This window comes from Chionomys nivalis, chromosome X (assembly GCF_950005125.1).
Source record: "Chionomys nivalis chromosome X, mChiNiv1.1, whole genome shotgun sequence".
In the NCBI taxonomy this organism is placed as follows: domain Eukaryota; kingdom Metazoa; phylum Chordata; class Mammalia; order Rodentia; family Cricetidae; genus Chionomys; species Chionomys nivalis.
In genome coordinates this window covers 5,777,143-5,804,364 of record NC_080112.1, presented here as the reverse complement: position 1 = coordinate 5,804,364, position 27,222 = coordinate 5,777,143, and the positions used below count along the sequence as shown (strand labels likewise).

The 27,222-nt window shown below is 38.4% G+C and overlaps 1 protein-coding gene across 2 annotated transcripts in view; it reads left to right on the top strand.

The window, feature by feature from the left end:
- The window catches only part of Aff2 (ALF transcription elongation factor 2), a 563,721-nt gene extending 546,277 nt beyond the window's left edge, over positions 1-17,444 (top strand). For both annotated transcript variants that reach the window (XM_057759263.1, XM_057759262.1), the window contains exons 19-20: positions 8,721-8,911; positions 13,320-17,444. In XM_057759263.1, the coding sequence (XP_057615246.1) occupies positions 8,721-8,911; positions 13,320-13,441 (313 nt within the window). In that variant the 3' untranslated portion in view covers positions 13,442-17,444. The remainder of the gene's footprint in view (positions 1-8,720; positions 8,912-13,319) is intronic.
- The last annotated feature ends 9,778 nt before the right edge of the window (positions 17,445-27,222 follow it).

The window sequence follows — 27,222 nt, the reverse complement described above, 5'->3', positions numbered from 1 at the left end:
GTGATTTCAAAGCTTTTGAATCCTGAATCTCCTGACCTGTATTAGTTTCTGGTAAAGATTGCATGGTTCTTAGGAGTGCCATAATTTTCCTAAATAATAGAATATTCAAAAGAATACTGAAACCTAGTAACCAGTAAATTAAGTTATCTCCATAGTCGTATAAACCTTGCATGAAAAAACCCATTGTTTTGGTAGTCAAAATAGTAAAATTCATGTTGGAAACGAAAACTGCCATATTACCTATTATCCAGCAGGTGGCGCTGTTCCCAAGTCGCGACGAAAACGGGGTCCTGTTTCAGTGTCCGCCTAGTATTTGTTAAAAACTGGGAAATGCAAGTTGCTCAACAAAGTAAATGTAATTAAATCAATTCCGTACACGGAACCATAAACCCAGAATCCAGGGGTAGAGAAGAGTAACCCGGAAGCTGTGTATGCCTCCACGTGACAGAGTCGTCCCAAGGGGTTGCAGCTTTCCGCAACCGGTAACCGCGTGCTCTGGTTCGCTCCGCTTAAGAGCTGTGCTTGCAAAGGAGATTTGAAAACGATTCAGAAAAGAGCAAACCACGTGGGCAGAGACTACGCGGTCCTGTGGAATTTAAATCCACGTAGCGAGGCAAACGATAGGCTGCGTGGGGACTTGAAGTCAATCTGAAGTGTCTAAAGGGAAAATATAAAGAACTGCAGCAAGAAAAGCCACTGCGTGATGATTTATGTTAAACTGCTGGCTCCACGCACAAGGCACAGGCCGCAAGGCACAGGCCGCAAGGCACAGGCCGCGGCCGAACTGGCGGCCAGCAGCCGAGCGGGGGAAGGAGGGGTCCTAAAACCAAACGTTGGGTGCCAGATGAAGGCGCAAGTCATAAACAATCCCACACCAGTTTGGAATTGTGATTAATAGGGTGGTATTTATTTAAAGGGGAATAAACTTACAGATCACGGTCCCAGACAACAGCCCTCTGCGCACGCAATTGGGAAAAAGTCTAGTCGCCGGAACCGGAGCAGGAAGTAAAAAGAGAGAGGAGGGAAGTGGCCGCTTTTTTTAAAGGGAAAGATACCACGCCCCAATGGGCTGGTATCTTGGTGGCTATTGGCTGGAGGAGCGGAAGGACCTCCCGCAACAAGCTAGCTGTTGGAGAGACAAAAAAAAGTTTCAAATGATGTGGTTCCTTTAAGATCTATAAACTATAGTTCCAGGCCAGGCTCTGTAGCTACAGAGAAACCCTGTCTCGAAAAAACAACAAAAAAAAATCTATAAACTAAATTATGGCCATAAAATATCTGCTAATTAAATAGCGAGTCACATGCCATTTCTGGGAGGTGGCAGAAAGTTAAATCCACTGCAATGATTTGTCAATGATCCACTTGGTAATGAAAAGTGAATGGGATATTCATGGATATATGGCAAGTGATATTTACTAAAACCAAAGGAATAACAGAGTTGAAAATGTGAAGGTACATAGTCAATTATCTGGGTCTTCATGAAGATTTTTAGATCAATACTAAAACACCTTGACCTAAATATAAAAGGATGTACTCTGATGCTGCTGTAAGACCTCATGGACGTTCCCAGACTTACATGTAGCCTTATTTAGAATCCTATCTGCTTAGGGTCCTTCCCTAGACTTCACAACACTACAATGAGAGTCTGAAGGAGACTCTTGCTCTAGACATGAGGTTGCATACATCTCATTGATTAAACAAAATGGACCCCTCTTCTTCTAGTTTTGTCTTTCTCCCTCTGAATAAAAGGGGTGAGGTCTTATGCCAACTGGGACCACAGAGGAGATGACCCTTATAGAGAGACATTATGAATCCCACTTCAACTCCATCATGTGCCTTTGTAAACTTCCTGACTAGCCATGTCAATTCTAGTTTCAAAAAGTGTCCCATCCCTTCCAAGCCCATTTTCTACCAGTATGGGAAGAAAAAAGTATGTCAGTGGGCACATTCACAATGAGCCTGCTATTACTGGTTTTACCATTTTTATCATATTAAAAATCTTGCATCTCTGATAAAAATGTCTTCCTCATGAGTAAAATAGCCTTTACTGTCACCTTATAAGTATCTCCCAAGTATACTCCAAAAGCAATAGGCCAGTGAACTCTGCTTTGAGATCATAAAACCATTCAGAGTGAGGGAACAGATCCATTAAAACCTACACATCAGCGCAATTACTGTGCTGAAAGGAAGCACCGCTTCGATTGTTGAATTAGGTCTTACTCTTGACGAACAAAAAGGAAAGATGTTTCTCTCTCTCTCTGGAAGTTCAGAAAATAGAAATAACCTTTGAGAGGCGCAGAGAAAGCTATTTTCTCTGACTACAGAATAAAACAAGGGTAAGGTCAGGTAAACAGCCTGTAAAGAATCGCTGGGATTTTTTTTTTTTTTCTGAAATGGAAGAACTCAAAATACATTCTAAGCCTGTGAGGTCATATGAAAAGACTCATGAAATGCTTCTCAAGGAGCTTCAGTCTGCATTCCCTTTAGTTAATAGTCATGTTTTGAAATAATCACATAGGGAGGATGTCACACATATTCAGCAACTACTTCAAATCCATTGGTTCCACACAAGGTCCTGTGTGACAGATGGGATCACCAAGATGAAGTCCACATGATCTCTGTACCATAGAAGAACACAGTTCACTGAAGGGAAATTACAAGTATAAGCAAAAGTCTAATGGAAGACTTATAGAAAGAATTTGGGTATTTGGGCTTCTTATCTCAAGCCAATAGATACCCTGGCTTCCCAATTAATAAGAATGGTGTGCTCCTTCAACAGACTCTCATAGCACGTTCCAGGGGCAGCACCCTGACTTAAAAGCCTCCTCACCTGGCTAGTGATTGGGGAGGGAACTGCCCAGAGGTGCTGCTCACCACGCTACTTTTGCATGAGGCTGTCACAGGAAAACACATGGAAAGATGAGAGATGAATAGGCAGTTGAGAGTAGGTTTGTCTCAGTTGAGACTGTGAAAAATGTCCAGAAAAGTAGTAGGGGAAAAGAGAAGGGCTTGGTAATTCCTATTTTGGGATTTGTAAACCCAGAGGAATAAACAAGTCAAATTATGGGGAAGAAAAGAGGAGAGGAAACAAACTTCCTGTTCAAATTAAAAATATAACAAAAATATTTGTATAAGTTTTGAAATACAACTCTGCTAGTGTGTGTGTGTGTGTGTGTGTAGTTTAATAGTATTTCAAACTTAGTCTTCTTTCTCATCAAATCAATTGAAACTGCTTGTCTTTTCCAACCACCACTAATTCACAGGCCACATATAAACAGTTGGGCCAGATTTACAGATCTCTGACAGAGTTCTGGAAGTCATTACGTAGAGAGGTTAAAAGAACTAGACAATCATCTCAAATGTTACAGAGAGATAACAAAAAGAAAGAAGTCAGGGATAACAATTGGAATTTGAAATTAGAAACTCGTTTGAAGACTCCCTAAATGCTTTTCAATAGACATGTGAGTGATGAGTACTATGTTGAAGGAATTAAAAAGAAAATAATTTTTTTTTTACTTGTTTGAGCAAGAACTTTGGTTGTCATGCAAAGACCATCCACATCAACTAAAACTGCCTCAACACCACATACAAACTTGGAAAAGGCAATAGTGGTATGAAAAAAACTTAGGAATCTATGGAGAGCACTGAAAGTAAACTAATACAGACACAAAGATGATAGAAGTGGGTGTGTGTCAGATGGAATCTTTAGTCAAGCACTGAGAAGACTGAGGTAGCATGGTTGTTCTGACATAGAAAGGCCTTTGGAAGAAATTAGGTCTGTCATCAGTCTCTGATGCTCTGTGCAATTTGCAGCATGGCCCTCAGGAAGAAGCTGATTTCTTTGAAGTCTTTTCTCCAGTCTTTAAGACAATGGCAAGACAAACATCTGTGTTGGCAGGAGGCTAGTGATAATAATAATTAATTTCTAAGATCTATGCTCAGTGCCCTGATTTAAAAAACACAAAAAACAGCAACAAGACAACAGTGACTAAGGCTGATGTCATAGTTATTGTTAGTCTCATTACCTCTTAAAGCTATAAGGCATAACCAATCTTGCTCTCAAAAATATTACAGCTCTTAGTCTGGATTTGTTCTAGATTGCCAACTAATAATGTTTTCCCCCTTCACTGAAACAGTATGTACATGTGTGTAGCATATGTGTATGTACATGTGTATAAGCATGTACACACAATTGTGGAGACCAGAGATCAGTATCTGATGTGGGAGAATCTTTTTCGTTTAAACAGAAAAAGGGAAAATGTGGGAGAGTCTTTTGTTTTGTGTTGATTTCATTGGTTAAATAAAGAGACTGCCTTGGCCCTTTAATAGGACAGAAAATTAGGTAGGCGGAGTAGACAGAACAGAATGCTGGGAGAAAGAAGCCAAGTCAGGCAGTCGCCATGATTCTCCTCTCCGAGACAGATGCAGGTTAAGATCTTTCCTGGTAAGCTACCACCTCATGGTGCTACACAGATTATTAGAAATGGATTAATCAAGATGTGAGAGTTAGCCAATAAGAGGCTGGAACTAATGGGCCAGGCAGTGTTTAAAAGAATACAGTTTCTGTGTAATTATTTCGGGTAAAGCTAGCCATGTGGAGCTGGGCCGGAACACAGCCCACCGCTCCTACTACAAGTATCAGTGATCTTCCTCTAATCACTTGAAGCTTTATTTTTTAAAGAAAGAATCTTTTACTGAATCTGGAGTTCCCTGACTGGCTATCTAATGAGTCTCTGAAATCTACCAGATCACGACTTCCCAGCACTGAAATTATGGGTGCTAGCCATTATGCTTAGCTTTTAAGTGACTATTGGGATCTGAACTCAGTTCCTTAAGCTCACAGGGTAAGCACATTTCCCACTGAATATCTCTCTAGCTTCCTTATGTTTCTTTAAAATGAGGGGCCATTCATTGTTTCATTTGCCAAGCACTTATAGTATAGCAAACATTCTGAAAGTGCATTTACAAATATCAATTACAGCAATGCAGATTGTTTTCTTTCTATGTTGCTGAGCATTTTATGACGGATACTAAATAAGGAAATTCAATTTGTATTCTTTGAACACATTATATGCCAGACAATGATCTAGAATGCTGTGATATAGCATAGGATGAAATTGATGAAAATCCTAGTCCCTGTTTGTGTGTTCTGTTCTATTAGAAGAGAAAAATAATAAAAATATCCAATATTTCAGTTTCATTCTTCTACATGGAACTATCAATTCTGACAAACACAATTTGTTAAAGATACTGCCTTTTCTCCTGTGTGTATTTTTGACTTCCTTGTCAAAACTTAAAGGGCCCTAGGTGTGTAGACTTATATCTGGGTCCTCAATTCAGACATTGATCAATGTGTCTGTTTTATGCCAGTATCATGCTATTTATATTGCTATATCTCTGTAGTATAATTTGAAATCAGGAATGATGTTAACTCCAGCAGTTCCTTTATTGCTTTGGTTATCTTGGTGTGTGTTTCTAAATGAAATTTATGATTATTTTTCAATTGTTATGAAGAATTTATTGGAATTTCAGTGGAGATTACATTTTTCTGTAAGTGTCTTCTGGGAGGATGGACATTTTCACAAGATTAATCTTACCAATCCATGAGCATAGTAGGTCTTTCTGTCTTCTTCAGTTTATTAAAGTTTTATTATATAAGTCTAGTTTATGATTAATTGCATGGAAGAAACTAAAACAAGAGAAACATGTACAAAAAAATTGACTGGGACAAAAAGAGAAGCAGTGGCACAATCTTGAATAAGTTTTTGGCAAAGGATGGTAGATCAGGCCGTGAAATATCTGACACTGAGAATTCCAAGCAAAGAGACATGGGAAGAAGCATGTGCCCCATGAGGTCAAGGGAGAACAAGGGGACAGACAATGTGTTGATCTGATGATACATGTACATCATATATATAATGATCAAATCATAAGTTTATCAAATATAAACTTGCTTCCTGTCTGACATTTCAATTCCCAACTTGAGAAATCAGACTCTTGGATTTAGTTTAAATATGATATCAAGTTTTCCACTGCTTGAAGAGAAAAGTATGTCCCTTCTTGGTTTGAAGAAGCCTAATTGTGTTTACTCGTGTGTTAATTTGGGGTATTCCTGCATTCCTTCTGTGGGAAGGGGAAGTGGCAGTATCCTACTAGGGATGATTAACACTGGGAGGGGCCTTAGTGAGACATGTCAGCTAATACCAATGTTTCTTCTTGAATGGATTAAGAGAGTTCAAAGAAAAAACTGACTTAGAGATCTCGGGGGATGTTATGGGTGGCATTTTTGTTGGGTAGTTTGCTGGGGCCCGTGTGGGTCCAACACAGGTAATTATTTCCCCTAACTGAACTGGTACGGAGTTGCGAGGAATAATCAGACACAGCTTACACGGTCTTGATGGAAGGGCATCTCAGGGTCTTTTCTCCTGACGATCTCCTGACGATCTCCCCTCATTTATTATCCAAACAACTTATATACCAACACATCAACTGAGCGGGAAAATACATCAGATTGTCTCCTAGGAAACCAGTTGAATGGCCTTCCATCACGTATGCATCTACCTGTATGCTAGCTGTCATGTAGGCCTGAATTAGCATCTCTGTAAGACATCCTCCAAATTACAAAAGAAAGAAGCACCAAACATCCTGACCAGCTTCAGCCAACACCTCTCCTCAGGTGATCTACATTTATAACAATAGAGAAAGAGGAGCAGCACAACCTGGCTGTTGTTAAGAGGAGACAGCTTGTCTGCAGAGCTACATGACCCCTCAGATCAGGCCTATGGCTTTTGTGCTTGGCTGCCACACCATCCAGAAATATGTTAGTTCTCTATATCTTCATGTCATCAGGAAACTACTTCTACATATTTTTATGTGCTCAGCACAAACAAGCAAGAATCTGCTTCTTCAGAAGGCAGAACAATGAGGTATGAAAATGAAAGAACCACGGTCAAGTGAGCACGCATATCTACAGCACCTGATACATTTCTTAGAGGTACAGAGACAAATGTACATTGAAAAAAAGTAGAAAAGTGATACTGCCTCATCAGGTAGAGCTGTATGTACATATATATGGAATACATATGATTACTCAGGAGATTTTGTCTTTTCCTACTCCCCATGTAGATTAGATCCATGTGTGTCCTCATTGCTGTCTAGGTTCTCTGGGGCCAAATGCCCCTTGACCAAAGAATGAATAAGGAAAATGTGGTACATTTACACAGCAGAAAAAAAATGACATCTTGAAATTTGCAGGCAAATGGATAGATCTAGAAAACATCATATTCAGTGAGGTAACCCAGACCCAGAAAAACAAATATCATATGTACTCACTCATCAGTGGCTTTTAGACATAAAGCAAAGAAAACCAGCCTACAATCCACATGTAGACTATTAAATATAGTTTTCCCTCCTTTCTGTTGTTTATGTGTTTGCTTTTTTCCTAAGAGCCTTGATCTGGCTTTGTTGCCTGGACTAGTTAGTTTTAAATGCCTATTCTCAACATTCACTTCTGAGCCTCTCAGGCTTCTGCAACTATAGGAATGTGTCAGCACATAGTGCTGCCGATTTCTTTTACTCCCTTAAAATGCCCTGCCCAAAGTGGATACATCTGTTCAGGAAGTTGCTCAAAGTGTGGCTGAAGAAGGGCTCCCTACGACTGTTGTGTAGATTTTGCTGTCATGTCTAGGACACTGCTCATTCATTCAGGCTTGTCTTTAGGCAAGTCTACCTGGAGCTATCCTAAGCTCAGGACCTGAAAACAAATTACCTCCATGCTGTGTGTAGCCAACAGGTAACTCATTGTTACTGATGTTAAAGAACTCAACAAAAATGTGTCCAAACAGTGGAACTGTCAAAAGTAAAGACTTTGAAGACTCCTCTTTATAAACCATCATGAAGGTAAACAATCACCAATTAATAGCCCATCTCCTTTGCACATCTTAGAAAATCCTAAGTAGATAGCCAAAGTCTTTTCTTTCTAGCTTCTCAAACACTGCGTCTTAAGGGGCCTTTACAAAGTGCACTTGACTTATTGTGGCAACTGTTTTTGTGACAAATGTTACTGTGGTCTCACAAAACACTTTGAAGATAGACCAATATTGCACATCATGTTCTCCAACTGTCAGTTGCCATGCTGAAGAGGTAGAATAAGTATCACAGCTCTGAGCTGTTTCTTTCTCAACATTGCGGCATGTCATATACATTCAAACTAAGAGATATATTTGTAAGCAGTATTAATACTAGAGAAGGATTCACTCAACTGACTCTCTCCCTCCCGCTCCCTATTCCTCTCTTGCTTCCTCTTTCTGGTTTAAAACAAAACAGCAGTGTACACAGAGGGCTGTCCAGCTGTTAGAGACAGGAGATCTTCGGTGTTTCAAGTTAGAAAATAAACACAGGTGATTTATTCTAGGACCAGCCCTATAGCCCTGCGTGGGTTAGTCAGATGGTTTAGGTCTGCAGTGACAATATGCTCCAGTTACAGTAGAGCCTCTGAATAAAACTATGATGTTGATCAGAGTTTTAGGATCTTGTCTCAGAAGAGTCACTGGGATGTGGGCAATCAACTGAAGCTATGTGTGTCTTTATCACACTAAACTTCACTCTAGCTAGTGGTATTCTTAAGAGATTTCACTGTGACAAGAGATGTTCCATGCACCCCACACCCTGCTACCATTCTTTGTTACCAACTTAACCTGGCCTGTCTTTCCATTCCCCAGGAATACTCCATCCCCAGTGTCTCTGAACAATGCCTCTCCCATCAACACAATGGGGAATTGTAACAATGGTCCTGTCACCATCCCCCAACGTATCCACCACATGGCTGCTAGCCATGTCAATATCACCAGTAACGTGCTTCGGGGCTATGAACACTGGGATATGGCTGACAAACTGACAAGAGACAACAAAGGTATGATTATCTCTTCTATTCTTTGCTTAAGGATGAGGATGCAGTCACTTGTGCTTTGAAGGACTAGGTCCCTTGTACCTGATAGCTGTATATTATTCAGTTCTTCTGATTTCTATGTCTTTGGTGAGAGAAAGTTAGCTTAGGAATGACATGGTGACCTATTTTTTACATTTAGAGTGATTCAAGGCCAAAATATTTATTCTCCTTTAAGACTTGAAATGTATCAGCACATGATATTTCCAGAATTTTACTCAGTGACTAAAATCAATATAGAGGAATAGTTACTAAGGCAAAAGGAGTGATTCAAAAATTAAGATCCTGTTGGCCTCTATTTATTTTTTGAGAAGTTAGGTGGAATTAAGGTCATGTACCTTTATTACACTTATCAGCTCAAGATGAATATATAACAGCACCGTTTGCATTTGCAAGTAAGAACTAAATATCAGCTAGGATTTCTTCACACCCTGACAGAAGGATCAAGGCCCTATTTATGGGAACACATGAGATTTGTTACAGAACAAATGCAAAGGAGACCTTGCTTCACAAAGGTCAATAATCATTGATGACTTGTGCTGCCATCTGTGACCTCAGCTGTCATTTAGACCTCAAAATAAAACCCCACCAACCTAATATCATTAAGAAGTAAAACTAAAACCACATTCTTACTATGGCAATTCATTTGCTGTGGCTCTTTCTGGCCCATTAATTACAGAATGGCCAATTGCAAACAAGGTGGGAACTTATGCAGATCTATGAGAATCAACCATGAAAGAGGTAACAAGCAGGCTAGAGTAATAGAAATATGTCTAGCAACAGGGAGCAATTATCCTCCTTCACAATCTTGGCTGCTTGGGGTAGACATGGGTTTTGCTAGTTCCTGAGCAAATATATAAATTTCCAATGAACAGGAAGAGATATAGAACACATACATACACACACACACACACACACACACACACACACACAGAGAGAGAGAGAGAGAGAGAGAGAGAGAGAGAGAGAGAGAGAGAGAGAGAGAGAGAGAGATGGGGGAGGGAGAGAGTGAGAGAGAGAGAGGACAGAGACAGAGGGAGGAAGGGAGAGAGTAACAGAGAAAAACTCTGGCTTCCACTAACACATGTACATCCCTAACAACTGAGTAAACATAGAAATCCATACGTGTATATACAACACACGCACACACACTACTATGGCTACCAAAGTTTATTTCATAATTTGAGACATTGACTCTGAACCCAGCTATCGACCTGTACTGACTCCTGAGAATATACACATGTAGTTATATCTGTTTGTACACTGATTCCTATATCTTAGGTGTTACGATATTTGCTGTTTGCTGTCTCATCATTTGCCCTTATTTTATTTCTAAAGATATTTAAGGCTAAAAATTTGTCCATTGTATCAAAGTATTCTCTCCCTCTCCCTCTCTCTTCCTCTCCCTCTCCCTCTCTCTCTCTCCCTCTCTCTTCCTCTCTCTCTCTCTCTCTCTCTCTCTCTCTCTCTCTCTCTCATCTTTCTGTTTCTCACTTTCTCTCATTTATGAGACAGGATTTCTCTGTGTAGCCTTGGCTGTCCTGGAACTTGTTCTGTAGACCAGGCTGGTCTCTAACTCTGCCTCCAGAGTACTGGGATTAAAGGCATGTGCCACCACTATTATCAGAGTGCTTTAAGTTTGATAGAAACAGCAGATACTTTGTCAAATTTTATGATTCTAGAAGCAGAATTTAAACCAATAAACTACTGTAGCTATCTAGAAAGCACATTTAGTAGCAGGTGTTTAGAGACCTTTGGTGAAAAGCTCAAATTCTGTTATCCGAACAAAGGCAATTTTTACATAGTCTTTTTTCCTAGACTTCTGGAAACCAATATACAACTTGCCTAGACAACTAGGCCCCCACAAAAGCTCTACAACTGTGAATACAAGGAATAGGCATCTAGAGATATTTCTGGTTTATCTGGTTTTAATCTGTCTTATTTTGTATTGGTATTTGGAGGGAGGTTCAATATTTATGGATTTCCTTTTAAAATTACATTCACTTTCAAAATCTGTTGAAGCAATTTCATCTAAATTAACTGAAGAACTTTGCAGGAGCAGTGTGATGACTGTGCTGACGCCAGGGTGAAATGGTGCTAATCTTGTCATTAGCGCAGCTTGCCAAGAAGTTGCTAAATTCTCTGCCTAATATTGAATCAAAACAACACTGTCACTGTACCAACAGAGAGAACACATGCTGATGATGTTGTCACTGGGCTTCTCAGTGGACTAGGAAGAGACTCTAATTTGGAATTTTGTGTTCAGTCTTTAGTTCTGCACACATGTAGTTAGTTATGACCTGCTTGGATTTGATGACTCTTCTAACATCTACCTTATAGAGATAGAAATGACATAACTCAGAAGCCTCTCCTTAGAGAGGAATTATACATCCTTCTCAGACAACTGTACGTAGACTTTTTCACAGAGAGCTGTGTTATAGATTTGGGCAGTCTTGGCTGTTTTGGTAGAAAGCCTCCATCCATGCCACTGCCTGCCCACTCCTTCAGCTGTAGAGAACCTATTACAGAAGGTTTTGGTGCTGAAACAGGCCAAAGGACTGATGATGTCCTCTGCCCTTTGATCAAGAGGCCCTACTCCCTACCTGCCTCAGCCACATATATTACTCCATTGAATAATTTAAAATTATTGTGATTAGTGAAACAGAACTCATTTAAATCTGTTAATTCATGGTAAGTCTAATTTAAAATGCCAAAGGCAGATTTTCACAGAATGGTCAGAGGATGTGTTAGCTCGCATAAGTTTCCCATTCATTCAGCAATGACTATTCTTTAATATTTTCATTAGTATTGTATTACCAAAGAAAATATTTTAGATGCCACAAGTAATATATCCCTTTGTTGGGAAAAATTTCTTTTACTATAATGCCCAGGTTAAAAAAAATCACATAATCAAATGAAGTTGATAGCTGGAGAAGGAGCCCATCTGTTACATATAACATAAATAAATACTTTGTTTAGGGAATTATCACTTCTGAGCAATCAAGTACATGTAATTCATGCATGGAATTTTCAAGAAGGCAGAAGAGCATCTCAGGCACTTTGGATAGTTTCCAGTCACACCCCTGCCCTGGACTTGGATTCCTCATCCTCATCCAGTACAGGCTGGTTTCTTATGGAACCGTGGGGCCTCCTTTACTGTGGGAAGCTAACAAGAAAAAAAATGCCAGTGAACCCTGTTGGGACAAGGTGTCACACAAGTCAAGTGAAACAAAGAGATGCCTAGGGAATTTCCAGACATCATATAGTCTTTCCCTCCCCAAAGGCAGGCATTCTAACACTTTAGTCATACAGGTGAGTAATTAGTAATGTAGCCTCAAGACTATCCCATTTCCTAAATCAGACAGAAGCTTGGTAGAAGTTGTCATGTGCTGAATACTTGCAGGTCATTTTCTACCCCAAATGAAATCAGTAGCAAAACTTCCTACCTTAGTATTTAGCTCTGAATGACAATGACCATAATTTGATGCTCAGGTTCACTGGAGCTTTCTATACTATGCCAATAAAAGTAAAAAAAAAAAAAGTTCACTTGGACCAAAAGAAAATATATTTTCAATATAATAGCATAGGCATAAAAACATCATTACATTAGAGAAATAATGATGCTTATCAGGACCTATTTATTGTATTAGAGAGCTTTCATAAAAATAGTTATAATATATAAGGTAAGAAATATTTTATAAAATATTAAACTATATTTATGTGTTTTATGTACATTTTACATACACAAATATTATAGTTTCATGCATTTACATAAATATGTAGCAAAGTATATATATGTGTGTGAGTATATATACATATATGTGTGTGTATATGTGTGTGATCATGTAACAAACTTCGTAGGATAGCAATGCTTTTTTACAACATGCTGTTTGAGAAAGGATATAGTGATCTAAAAAATGCTTACCATGAATTAACAGATTTAAATGAGTTCTGTTTCACTAATCACAATAACACAAACATTGTATTGTCAAACTTTTGGAGTTTAATAAGTATATACTAAATATATATATGTGTGTGTGTGTGTGTGTGTGTGTGTGTAATTCACACATAAAGTATACATAAATTTCATAATGATGGATGGAAAGATGGATGAATAGATAGACAGACAGATAGATAGATAGATAGATAGATAGATAGATAGATAGATAGATAGATAGATAGATAGATAGATGATAGATAGATAGATAATTTTGGTTGCCTAATTTTGACTGAATGAAAGAGTAAAAGGATAGGTGGATGAAAAAATGAATAAATCTTTCAGTGTTTGCGATTGTGATATTAACTAGAGCTTTTTTAGTCTGGTACATAGTTCCATGATTTCAAAGGCTTGACTAAGTACTGCTCTGATTTTCAGAATTCTTTGGCGATCTGGATACACTGATGGGGCCTCTGACCCAGCACAGCAGCATGACCAATCTTGTCCGCTACGTTCGTCAGGGACTGTGTTGGCTGCGCATTGACGCCCATTTGTTGTAGTGGGTGCTCTCTGAGATCTAGCATCACCGCCCATCTCCCTACCTTTACCAGTGCCTTGATGGTCACTGGTGGAACTCCATTCATTTGGGAAAGTTCTCTTTCATTATGTTTGTTTTTATGCATTTTTGATATCTGTGGAAAACCGAAGTCATTGTTAGTGAACACTACAACTTCAGTGAAGCGTATGTTTTATTTTTCAGTTTTGATATGCATTTCTCATATCACATTATTTTTGTGCTTTATGGAATGAAAATCCCTACAGTATTGATTTAAGTCCACATGATTCAAAGCAAAGAATGAGAAGCACATGTGATGATGAGAGGTTCCTGAGAACTCAAACAAGAGGTAAACACACATATGAGCAAGGGACCTACCTGCAGAGATTTCAGCAATAGCCGTTCCCCAAACTACACTCTTCAGTCCAGAAAAAAAATGTATTTCAGCATCCATTGTTAATCAATATCTGTGGATCCCACAGACTAAATCTTCAGGTGAGAATCTCCATTGTCAAAACCCACAGATCTGATGTTTTAACTACATTATATAGTCAAGAGTAGCAAGAAAAGTACAAGCATAAGAATTCTACTCTTGCAATGATACAGCCAGAAGACTCTTCTTAACATCCTGTTCCTGAAGACTTACTTTTCCACTATTTTAATTGTGAGAAGGAGGAGTAACATTTATTTGGATATCTTTATGGCATCAGGTTAACTCCTCATCTGGGATTCTCTTTGTGTAAAGCTCCATTTCACAAGGAGCAGTTTGTCAGATGCACATCTTAGTCCACACTCATCTTAGACTTGAGAAATCAGACTGGACTGAAAGACTTCCCCATGCCTCTGCTTAATTTGTAGCTAGTCGGCAAATCCTTAACTTGAAATATTTTGAAAGATTTGCATATCAAATCTGTGAAATCAAAAGTCAAGTTATCACTTCCCAGAATTAATAATGCACAATTAATTTCCTAGCATCTGCTCTACCTGGGCTTCCCAAATATTATGCTTATTTTCTATTTTCTAGAACTTCTTTTCTTTCCCCTTTCCTTTATTTTTTTCTGGAGATTGGCTAAAATACAATCATTGATTTTTATTAATGCTTGTATTAGTAAAAATTATTTACATGAAAAGTCAAAAGAAAACACTAAACTCTGTAAGTAAGACCTAACTTTTCTTTTCAAAAAACAAAAATCTTGGGGTAGTGCTTCACCCAGGAATCCTTAGAAATACTCCTGAATTTTGAGAACAGTTCACATAATTTGGAGCATTTCCTTATGAGTTATGACTATCTCTCTTTCTGATCCTCTGCATTTATCTTATGTCCCTAAACATCACCCTGTTAATATCATCTTCAGAGTTCCAGCTCACCAGAAAATGTCTTCAACTATAGTAAACACTATGCATTCATTAGTTACTTGTAATTGCTTGCTGGCATATAATTCTGTGTAACCTTTAATCTGCTCAGTGATTGAATTCTGTTCACTGAGTTATGACCAGATAAATAATAGATATGTACATGAAAGATGAAAACTTGTATGATTTCTAAAGCAAGTCATGCAGGTCTGTGATAAGAACAGCAGGCATTCACTCTGTATTCTTATTGGAAATGTTAGGTATTTCCCCAGTTTCAAAAGAGCCAGATTTGAGTTCTTCTCTGATCATACTTGAGTTTAAGGCCCTTTGTTGTATAATAAAGTTATGGATGTTGCATTCTAATGGCTAAAGCCATGCTGTCTCTATAGGTGATAGGTGCACCCTGGCAGCTGAAACTTGCACTTTTTATACTCCCAATGTGGTTGAGTTTAAGTCACAGTTTCAGCAACAACACTTTCATATTGTACACACAAATGAAATCTAAACCTTTTCTGTGCCTCTTAAATGAGGAAAATGAAAATGTGAAACACAGAACACCCCAAATGGGTGCCACATGAAAAACCAAAAGAGCTGATGACTTTGCAGTAACTCAAGTTCTCTGTTTTCCACGGTCTACCAGGAAGCTTTCCTGGCTATTACTTAATAATGATGCCTACCAACTTGACTTGTAAATTAATCCTAGTCCACAATCCTAGACCATCATAGATTTACACACAGATTCTTTTTGAAATTAAGTCTCCAGAAAATAGACATTAGAGTGGTAGGGGCAGTTTTCCATAGAAACAAACATACTGCACATAGGAAAAAGACTTGTAGCTCTAGTTTCCAGAACTTGTTTTTATCTTCTTATATACAGCAGAGAGGCAAGAGGATGCTCTGCCATCTGTGGGGGCTGAATATAAAGTGTCATGTCAGCACTAAGATTATCAAATGTGACAATCGAGCTCTGGATCACCACCTGACTATTTAGTAACCCGCTTGTAACACAGCTTAGAAACTAATTAAACATGGAGAATGAATTACCTTTCTATGCCTGGAGATGAGCATCTTTGGTTTCCTGATTAAGACTAAGATTTGGTACTGTTTTTGGCACTCTGGGCATCACACTACAAATGGTAATGTGCATCATGGGTGTGCAGCTACCTGCAGGATTGAAAGATTGAGATCTTTGTCAAGGGAATCTCTTCAGTGTACCAGTTAAGTGGGAGGGATATGAGTAATGTGGACGGCAGTGACAGATTTGTGCCTCTGGATATTGGTGGAGGCTTGGTGAGCCACAGCCAAACAAGTCTGTGTAGGTGTGGTAATGGGAAGAGGAATAGGCAGTGCCCCTCCCAAGCAAATACAAGACACAAGCACAGCCCTACAACATGACCCAGGTAGGGCCAGAACTATGCCTTCATTTATCACACAAGCTCCAACCACAGAGAGTCTGACAAGTTTGTGTTATGATGTTGGCTTGGTTTTGTATCTTTAATTAGCTTTGGATTTTTTAGTGGTTTTGTCATATTAATGTCTGAGTTTTGTAGGTAGGATTAATTTTAAAAGAGTTTGATAGTGTGGTCTTTGGGGTAGAATTTACCTGTAAGCATGTTGTTTAGCCAGACTATAGACTGTTAATTGTTTAATAATCTCATTGGGGGAAAACTAGTAGTTTTATATTCAGATGACATAATTGGAAAAAACAGACTAGCTTCTACTACTTTTTAAAGACTTAAGGTTGAGATGTCTGTTTTTTTTTTTTTCATGTAGTGAAATGAAAAGATCCAAATCTTTAGTCAAAAATAAAAAAAAATAGATGGCATTTTCTAAAATGGGTTTTGTTGAGTTTCCAAGTGGATGGATGGTTAAGTGCAGTGGATTTGGTCTGCGTTGGAAAGATGCTAGTTCTACTGTACAGGAAGCTATCTAAATCGAATTTTGTTTTATCCAAAGTTGGATCCCGGAGGTTGAAGTTAGAGTTTGAAGTTGAAAATCATTTTTGAAGGCAGACTCAATCAAGTTGTGAGGGTGAAGCCCTTACTTCCTTCTCAACAAACATAATAAAATTCCCCTGCATGAGTTAGCAGGTGGGAGAACCAAACTGGATCACTGGGTAGGACTACTCAGTAAAGCAATGAACTGCATGCTTAGAGAAGCATCACTATCTTCATTGATTAAAAAAAAAAAATGTGTGGCAAGTTGAAACGGCTACACAATATCAAACAAATGGGTGATTCAGTGCCCCTAAATTCAACTCTGTGGGGGAAAATATTGAGCCAGTTGTCAGTGTTGTGTTAAACTGGCAGACTCAATTCTTTGTCATTGTTGTTCTTGTTGTTGCTGTTGTTTCCCATTTCCACTCGCACAGCCTTATTCTCATAATTAAACTCCGAATAATTTTCTCTTTGGTGTTAGCAAACTCCAGTGACAGAAATGGCATCTGTGTATTGATAATCAGCATTTGCCCTGGCAGGGGACTAATCAGATAGGCCTGTCTCAGATAGTAATCCTATCATCTGATATTTCCAGCGACGGAGAAAATGTTAGTTCCCTTTCCATTCCCCTCCTCATGAATCTAGAAGCCCTCTGTACCAAAAGCATCACATTTTTCTCTGTAATCTTTTAACCAAAAGAAAATTGCATTGTGGGGAGGGCAGAGGGGGGTGTGGGTGGGGGGAGGAGGGTGGGGAGGCCCTTGGAGGCCAGATTGCAGTTCATGCCCCTTCTTGCTTCTGACATAAAATGTTAAAGGATCATTCATAGTGTTCACACTGGGTTAGGGGACACTGAACTGCTTTTCAGATCCATGGTCAATCATTCTTCTGAAATTGGAGCTTTGCTGTTTCATTAACTGTGCAGTGTAGACTAATGGTGTTTAATAAAAATCATTCAAAATTGCAAACTTTTGCCAGTGACCTCTACTTTCTTGGCTGTTTGATTGTATCAGACTTTGAGGAGGGAAGGGGCAAACAAACAAACAAAACAAAACAAAACAAAACAAAACAAAACAAAAAAAAACTGCTAATGGGCTGGTGGTGGGATACTGCGCTGCAGCAGCAAACCCAGACCTGCTTGCATGCCTGTGAGCAGTAGCATGCAGGACAGCATGCAGACCCTCCCGAAGAATGGCTTGATGGATGCTTTCCACTGAGGATACCTTGTTCATACGAAGAAATTGTTCGTCAATCTCCACAGCAAGAAGCCAGCTGTTATATCCAGAGGGATTCCAATGCCTTACAGAGTTGGTTCTGTCCTGTATCACTTATGTGGTTATAAAACAGACATGTCTCAGAGTACAGCCCAATGTGGTGACAATAACCAAATGCATCCCAGATGTTCCAGTCCTTCCATGCCTTCGCAGAACTTTTACAGCAGAAAACACAGTTGGCTAAACCTTAAGATCCTTGGTTAATACTTGAACATTTAGTGTGCCACCTTTATGAAGTAGTTAAAACAAAGCAGCTCATTTTTAGAATTTTCTAATTCACATGCTATAAATTCTACCACCATAGCTGATAACAAGCTAAGAACTGTGACATCACTGAATACCACCATTTCCTGTGAGCCAATCCAGCTCCAGCACATTACTTGACACAACCAAAGAGGGCTCATGTTTCATAACTTTGTTTATGAGGATACTCATGCCCACAGCTACTTTAATAACTAAAACTACTGTATAAGCTTAATATGAAGCAATATACTGGTAAAGTTAATTAATGGTGAGACTTTAGAGGTATGGGAAATTCTAGAAGTCTAAGTTTAATCCGGAGCTAGTTAGACAGAATGAAATCCTCAAAAGCTGACAAGATGGATAAATCAGTGCAGAGGCATTTTCTCTGCATCTCAAAGATAACATGGAAGTGAGACTAACACTTAGGAAACTACCATAACTCATTTTTAAATTTAAAGAATACAAATTTATCTTACTAATACTGGTTTTTTCATACTCTATGGAGTGTTTCTAATTTTTAAATGTAATTTAGGTAAAATAGTTACAGGGTCTTTGTGACAAAACACAATTCGTTTTGAATTGTGCTTTTAATTGCTATATGGAAACACAGCAGCCCTGTCATATGCACAGTTGATCATATGACTTTTCCTTCATTTCAATCTTTAACATTTGTTCACAATTAAAAGTTGCTACTCACTGTTCTAGCTCTGAGTCCAAACCAGAATATCTCCTGAAGCAATAACTACGATTCTCAAATGACAGGTTTTTTTTTTAGCGCTTAGAAAGAAAACTAACATTACTACCAAGAAGAAAGAATCTAAGCTTTCATTAAATATACACAACTTTATTAGACTTCTACCAAAAATCTCCGTGAGAGTGGACAGAAATGCTCAAAGAACCAGTTCTTGTGGGCCTACACATCTGCAGTTAAGAGCCTTGTATAAAGGAAGATTGAAGAACTTGACTTAATATCTTAGTGTTCTGACCTGGATGGAGGTGGGTGGTCCTTGGACCTCCCACAGGGCAGAGAAACCTGCTTGCTCTTTGGGCTGAGGAGGGAGGAAGACTTGATTGGGGGAGGGGGAGGGAATGGGAGGTGGTGGCGGGGAAGAGGCAGAAATCTTTAATAATTAAATAAATTAATTAATAAAAAAAATAATAAAAAAAATACCATGTTCTGTAAAGGCTCAGTGCAAACCTTAGAAGAGATGCATGCCTTGCACATACTTCCTGGCCTTTGTGCCATTTGCCTCTATAACCAGAAAATGGCAGAGTTTGGGGGCTGTATCATTTCATGATATTCTTACAACTTTTGTTTCTGCCAGAGAATGGTATAACATCTGGGTATGGTTAAAGTGGCATTGTACTTAAATGGGGACTCTGTGTGCTAGAAGCAATGAACTGGTTTTCATGGCTGCAAGGAACTACAAGTGTATTTAACATCAGTTGGTGCATCCACTACTGCAGATCCATCCATCCTTGCTAATCAATCACTCCCTCTTGAATATTAAAAGTGAGATTGGGTCTATCTCTAGATGGTTTGTCAAATAGTTTCCTTCCTAGATGATTCTAATCTCTGGATATGTTAGAAAGGGCAATCTCTGAGATAAAATTCTTATGTATTTACTTAATGCTAGGAATTAATGTTTTTTTATTCTTATTTTCACCAAAGTAGTACTTCTGATGAATTTTGATTGCAAAATTAACATGTGAAATGTGAGGCTTACAGAGACAAAATGCTTAGAAATGAACCCTGGGTTCAAAAGATACCTAAAATTCTCCTTTGTAAATCTCATTACACGAGTGATAAATACTTGGGGTCCTCCCTGAAAGAAACTAGCTAGTATCTGTTCTGTTCTTGTGGTAGTGGCTGTGGTTGAGGCTGTACTTATTGCAATCTGTCTCACACTCTCCCTCCATTCTCTTCTATCTCCCTTGATTTCCTTCTTTTTCTGCCTCTCTTTCTTCCTCCCTTTCCTCCAAGCACTTCCTAATGGTGTCCCTGCTGATGCTGCTTCTCTCTCCAAACAAATAAATATTTGAATTAATTGCAACTTTCTGAATTATACTTGTTCATCCCCTTAAGACACAATGAATTAATCAAAATAGATATGTCTTGATTTAAGATGTGCCACCTAGAAAGGCACACTGTATTATGAAACCACAGTAGAATAATAACTGCGCTTTTACATGGCAATACATATATATGTGTGTGTGTGTGCGCATGTATATATATGGTGCTGATTTAATTTATAGATATTTGGACCTCTGTTATGCAGTTTTGGAAGAAGTAGAATGATTGCTGGCAAATGAAAAACTGCTTACATAAGGACATTTTTGATAAACTTTAATTGGAAGTCTGGCATCGGCAAACAAAGATGTTGTTGGAACCACTGTAAATACAATAACAAATCTTTCTTCAATTAATTTTGAAGAGCACTTCAGTTGAACGATTTTATGTTTATCTGGGTTTTTTCTTCTTTTATTTTTGGAAGGTGGGCTGTTCTTATTCACTGAAGAATTATTTTGATTGCAATTCCCTCTTCCCCTTTAAAATATTGAAATTGAAATCATTAGTAAACTTGAATTATGACAGGAAACTTATTATCCAGGAATGCAATCTTGAGAAATATTGCTAGGTTAACAAAAACAAAAACAAAAACAAACAAAAAAAAAGAACACACCCTCTTTGTTATGTCCTTTGAGCACACAGAGAAACAAATGTTAAAAAGAATAGAGGTAATTTTGCAAATTAGTGTTTTTATAATATCCCCTGAGACTTAATGTAGTTTAATAAAGGATTCCACATATCGTACAATAAGTTACTTGATGCATACAAATACTCAGGAGTTTTTGTTGCCAGGAGTATCTTCTTCGTGCTCTGTAGTGCATTAACGTGGCTAAGTTAATTGTACCCATTTATATTATTTCACATTATTGTGTGCCCATTTATATTATTTCATATTATTCCCAGAAAGATAGATCAAACATTTTATAAATGAAAATGTAACTCTGTAACATTTTTCTTATTCTTCTGGGAGGGGAACAAAAGCAACATCTTCTTGCATATTTTAAAAACAAATATTGTATATGTAACTTTATGTAAAATTGTTATTGATTAACCAAGAAACAAATTGGAATAAACCAACAAATGCTTTTTCTGTGTATTGGGGGCACTGACAACGTGTCTCTGGACCACTGCTGTGTCAAGCCATAACTATACAAGTCGTGGGGGGGGGGGGCATCTGGCTGCCTACCTATGGGATTTTTATTTTCCTTCCTGAAAACCATTATTTCACAGTTACAGGAGGCCATAGCTACACTTTATAGGAAGAGAGCATTTCAAAATAAAAACTCTCTCTTCTTGGAAGCTTATGTAATAATATCATGGCTCAAATCAAATGGATTCCATTGGCCTTTCTTAGAAACTTAAAGAAACATGATCGGAAAGACACAGGCTATCTCAGCTCTAAGAACATGAATGGAGTTGAGCACTCATGGTAGAAATTTGTTTCAAGCATCTACTCTAATCTATGGGGCTAATATTTAGCCTGGGCTCTTTCCAAGTGAACAAAGGAACATAACCATAAGGAATAGGCTTGCCTACCTCCTAAAAAAATGTACCTGAGACCTTGTCCCTAGGAGATGCCTCCTCCATACTGATGGCCTTCCTGGTGGCCATTAAAATGCAATGATCATTCAGGAAATGCTCTTTTGGCTTTAGCAATTATCCTTTTGAACCATTCCTTCATCGGAGTAGAATGCGAATATTCACACCGTCACTGTTATTAATAAGCATCCTTTTCTCATCAGAATTTCAGCGAGTTATGATATTCTGTATAGGCTCAACTAATTGTTTAACATCAGTCAGTTAATGAACTGTCTGTCATCTGGTTTTTAAAATCTGGCTTCATGTGCTTTATATGGATAAACTGTGTCTACATACATGGCTTTGCATTTCAAATGTGTGACACACATGTGTTTTCCTGTTTTGTTGTACAATCGTTCTATATACAATCATTTTAATGTGGTTTATTACCTCCCAACAAGATGGCTCTGTAAAAATGATCATGGCTGAACAGGGCATTGGTCTTTCTTCTAAAGGTATTAACTATACTGCTAATGCATTGAATTATTTATAAATGCAAAATAAATTTTTTGTGAAACCTCATTTTTAACATATACATTACTCTTCTTACAGACTTGTTCAACAAAAAGTATCTCACTACTACCTGTTTCTCATTATAATACAGAACCAATGTTCCTACTTACCTCAATAGTAAAATCAAGTGTTAAAAAATAACTCTCACAGATTCAATTCATTTTAAAAGACAGATACTAGAACAATCATGAAAATCTTATTTAAGAGAAACATGCTAGGTTTCATGGATTCTTAGTATACAGAGCAAAAAAAACTTTGAAAGCAAGAGAGCATAATTCATTATCACAGAGAAAAGAGATAGCAGAAAAGATAAAGCTAGTCTAAAAACTCAAAAGGTCAGCAGCTCTTGCTGCTTACTGCAGGGGTATGCAGCCACAAGGCTGAAAACGCAATGTAGACAGTGATTTTAGGTGACAATATTAATTTCAAACCATGAGAAAGAAATTATTTTTAAGTATACTTTTTGTATTATGTCAAAATCACATGCTTAGGATTTAGAATGATTGCTACCAAAATGTTCATCATTCTCCAGACTGATAAAATGCAGGTTTCAGGGTACCACAATATTCCACACATACGGATTATAATACCGAACAATGTGAAATGAGTAATTACAATACTAAGATCATATAGCACACAGTATCTATAAATAATTATGGCATTAATGATTACTTTAGCTGAGTTCTCTGTAAGACAAATATGAGCTACATTTGCCATGGCCAGATATTTTGACACTGCAAAGTAACAATCACAATCTAGGTATGAATACTAATATGACTAAACGTATTTAAAACTGATATAGAATTACCACTAAGAATTCAAATTGCTTTTCCTAATTTGAAGCCTGTAACATCAACAAATATGAAATTTTGTTGTGAGAAAATAAATAAATAAAGCTAAATGGAATATATATTTTTCTTAAGCAACCATGGTATTTCTTACTCCTCTCAAAAATACATTCCATAAATTATTATGGCATGCATAAAAGTATGGATGCATGCAGAGAACTACACAATATGCAGAATGGCATTTTGAAAAGTAAAGTGCTGAGGTTATGTTGGTTGATCTGCTGCATAGGGCTTCTTATCACTATACTAGTACCCTAGCAGCCTGGCACTCTTCTGGGACTTCCATCCACATTTGGGTAAAATCCTCATAATGGCCCCATGAAGTAAAAATTATCAGATGTCTCTTAGATAGGTGGCAACATAGAGACATAAAATGCTTAATCTATTTGTCAAAGATTACAAAGCCAAAAGTTGTACCTTATGTGGTACCAAAGGACTTGATTTCTGATCCTGGAGATTGTATCATCTTCATTATTAAAACAAAAGTACAAAGGATCACTCAGTGCTCAGGAGGTAATCTCCTTTTGGCAAAAGGAAAGGGCACTGGGCCAGCCTTTCAAAAATAGATTTTTTGATGAAGATTGAGACCAAGGCACAAGAGAATCTTGCAACTTTGGTAAGGTTCAGTGTCACAAGTCACCTTTAGCTTAGAAGAAAAAAGAGAGAAAGAGATAGCACCACCTTCCTGGCCAGCCACTCTGAGAGGAGAGTCAGAGCATGAACTGATGGAGATTTAATATCAGTGTGCTTTGAATACAGACCCATACTCCACATAACTCCTGCAGGATTTGAGGCTTTGGAGCAGGAATTTAGAGCAGGTTATTGCTACCTGACACTTAACCTCTCTGCCTTCCACTTTCTTCTATGAAATGGATTTGATATCAGCCTTTCTCCTGACACTCAGACTGGCATTTCTCATCCTACATTTTGTCTCAGCAGCTTGGAGGATTTTCTCCTACAAAATTTTTGCTTTGACACACTGTCATTATCAAGGCAAACAGTCTTAATACTCTACAGGCATAAAAGTAGTGAGGGCAGCTTCAAGGTTGAAGCTACACCAGCGCATACAATTGGGTAGGTGGTTGCAGAGTTTCTTTATGTAAAAGGCAGAAAGTACACGGATATTCAAGCATTGCAGAAAAATTAAGCTTTCAAATTTTCTCTAGGAAACATATTTGGGACTTGAACACAATATTGTGACACCGATTCTCTGTTTTCAGTTTTTATTTCTTTGAAAGTTTCATAAAAACATATATGAGCCATATTAACCTTTCTCCCTCAACTCTTCCCAAATATATACCCCTTCCCAAGCCACCAAACTTAAATTCTATTTTATTAAAAAGTCTTCAAAACCAATTTGTGCTGTCCAACTAGTCTTGGATATGCAGTCTTCCACTGGAGAATTGGTCAACTTACCAGGGGCAATACCCTTAGAGAAAACTGTCTTCCCCTCTCTCAGCAGCTAACAATTCCCAATAGCTCCATGAGCAGTGTGGGGATTTGGTCTGGCCTGTCTTCCCCTCTCTCAGCAGCTAACAATTCCCAATAGCTCCATGAGCAGTGTGGGGATTTGGTCTGGCTTGAGTTTACACAGGTCTTGAACATGCTCTCCCAACAACTGTGAGTTCATATGTGCAGATACTCTGTCCAGAGCATGGTGTTTCTCTCTAGTCATTTTGCTGCCTCTCGCTCTAATGATCTTTCTTCTCCCTCTTCTTTTGTTATCCATATTATTTTCTTTTCTTTTTTTTATTAAAAATTTCCCCCTCCTCCCATTTCCCTCCCACTCCCCTCACTCCCATTCCCCCTCCCTCTCCAGTCCAAACAGAAGTCAGGGTGCCCTGCCCTGTGGGAAGTCCAAGGTCCTCCCCCCTCCATCCAGGTATAGGAAGGTGGGCATCCAAACAGACTAGGCTCCCACAAAGCCAGTACATGCAGTAGAATCAAAACCCAGTGCCATTGTCCTTGGCTTCTCAGTCAGCCCTCATTGTCAACCATGTTCAGAGAGTCCGGTTTGATCACATGCTCCATCAGTCCCAGTCTAGCTGGCCTTGGTGAGCTCCCAAGATCAGCCCCGAACATGAGCAAGGAAGTCAGGACTGCGAGGGGTGCACCCACCCACTTCTCCCTCTTCTTTAATGATCCTTGAACCTTGAGAAGGGAATGTGAGAAACATTTTCTCTACAGGACGGAACATTCTACAGCTTCTTATCTGCATGTTGACCATACATTGGTTATAACACTAAATGCTTATGAGTCAGTTTAAAATAAAGTCCATTTAACAGCATAATAGTACTAGGTTATTCCCTAGGGCCTATGATCTAGCTAGGTACAGATTTTGAGCCTCATAATGTTGCCAGGTATAGGTTTCATCTCTTGGAATGGAACTTAAAGCCTACCAAAAAGTAGTTGGTTACTTCAATGATGTTCATACCACTGCTGTAGCAGTTGGCATGTAATTCCAAGCCCAGTTGTTATTATAGCTTGTAGGATTAATTATTAAGAGGGAGAAAAGGGGAGGGAGTGATAGCGGGGGAGCAAGAGAGCGCCAGAGATGGAGAGAGAGAATAAACTTGAGAGAAGACTAGAGAGGGGGGGAGAGGGAGAAGGAAGGAAGGGAGAGAGGGAGGGAGAGGAAAGAGAGAGAGAGAGAGAGAGAGAGAGAGAGAGAGAGAGAGAGAGAGAGAAGAAAGAGAAGAGGAGAGGAGAGGAGAGGAGAGGAGAGGAGAGGAGAGGAGAAGAGAAGAGAAGAGAAGAGAAGAGAAGAGAAGAGAAGAGAAGAGAAGAGAAGAGAAGAGAAGAGAAGAGAAGAGAAGAGAAGTTTTTACCAAGAAAAAATTTTGGTGAGTAGGAAGGTGGGAAATGTGATCTGTGAGAATCAAGGGAGGAAAAACATAATCAAAATATTGTCTAAAAAGTTAGATAAAAATTTTTCTAAAAGACATGGAAACCTAATACTACAGAAGTTTCATATATATTGCAGTTATTCAATAATAGGGTAACAATGTCCTCTCTTTTCTTTAGAAGGGAAATAGCCCTGTGCCTCTTCCTCCTGAGAAAATAACCTGGAGGCATTTTAACAATGCAGGTGTAAGTCTTGCTCAAGAGATTCTCATTCCAGAGTTTTGGGTCAGAGGTCGCTGATATCAGTACTTTTTATTCTCAATAGAAGTTTCACTAAAGTATCATTCTTATATCAGGAACTGTATCATTTTAAAATATGCAATTGAGTGACTTTTAGCACAGTTTCCAAATTGTACATGAACTATCATTTCTCAGTTCCAGAATAGTTTCCTTTTAATTGAATGAAATTTTCATTCAATATATTTTGATCATATTCATCCTCCCCTCAGCTCCTTGAAGATCATCTCCCACTGCCCACCCAAATTCTCTCTTGCTCTCTCTTTTCCTCCCTTTCCATTAAAACCCATCAAGCACAAAGTTCAATTTGTACTGGCCAACTATGCCTGCGCATGGGGCCTGCCCTGGAGCATAGCTGACTTACCAATGTCTGCACCTTTAAGAAAACTGACTTTGCCACTCCCAACAGCAATCAGATGTCAATAGCTCCTGACCTAAGGTTAAGGACTTCATGCTTTCTTCCCCTACTCCATGCTGGGATTTTGTACAGTTTGAGCTTGTGCAAGTCTTATGCGTGTTATTACAACTGCTGCTATGTGCATCTGCCCTGATGTGTTTAGAAAACATTCTTTTCTTGAGGTCATCTATCACTGCTGACTTTTAAAATATTCTGCCTCCTCTTCCACAAAGATCCCTGAGCTTTGAGGGGAGGAGTGTGATATAGATATCCCATTTAAGCTGGATCGCTTCAAAGTCTCTTACTTTCTGTATGGTGATCAATTGCAAATGTATGTATTAATTATCAATTATGTATAAATACATGATAATTAATACGTAATACATTCATGATAATTAATACATACACTTTGTATGTATTAATTATCAAG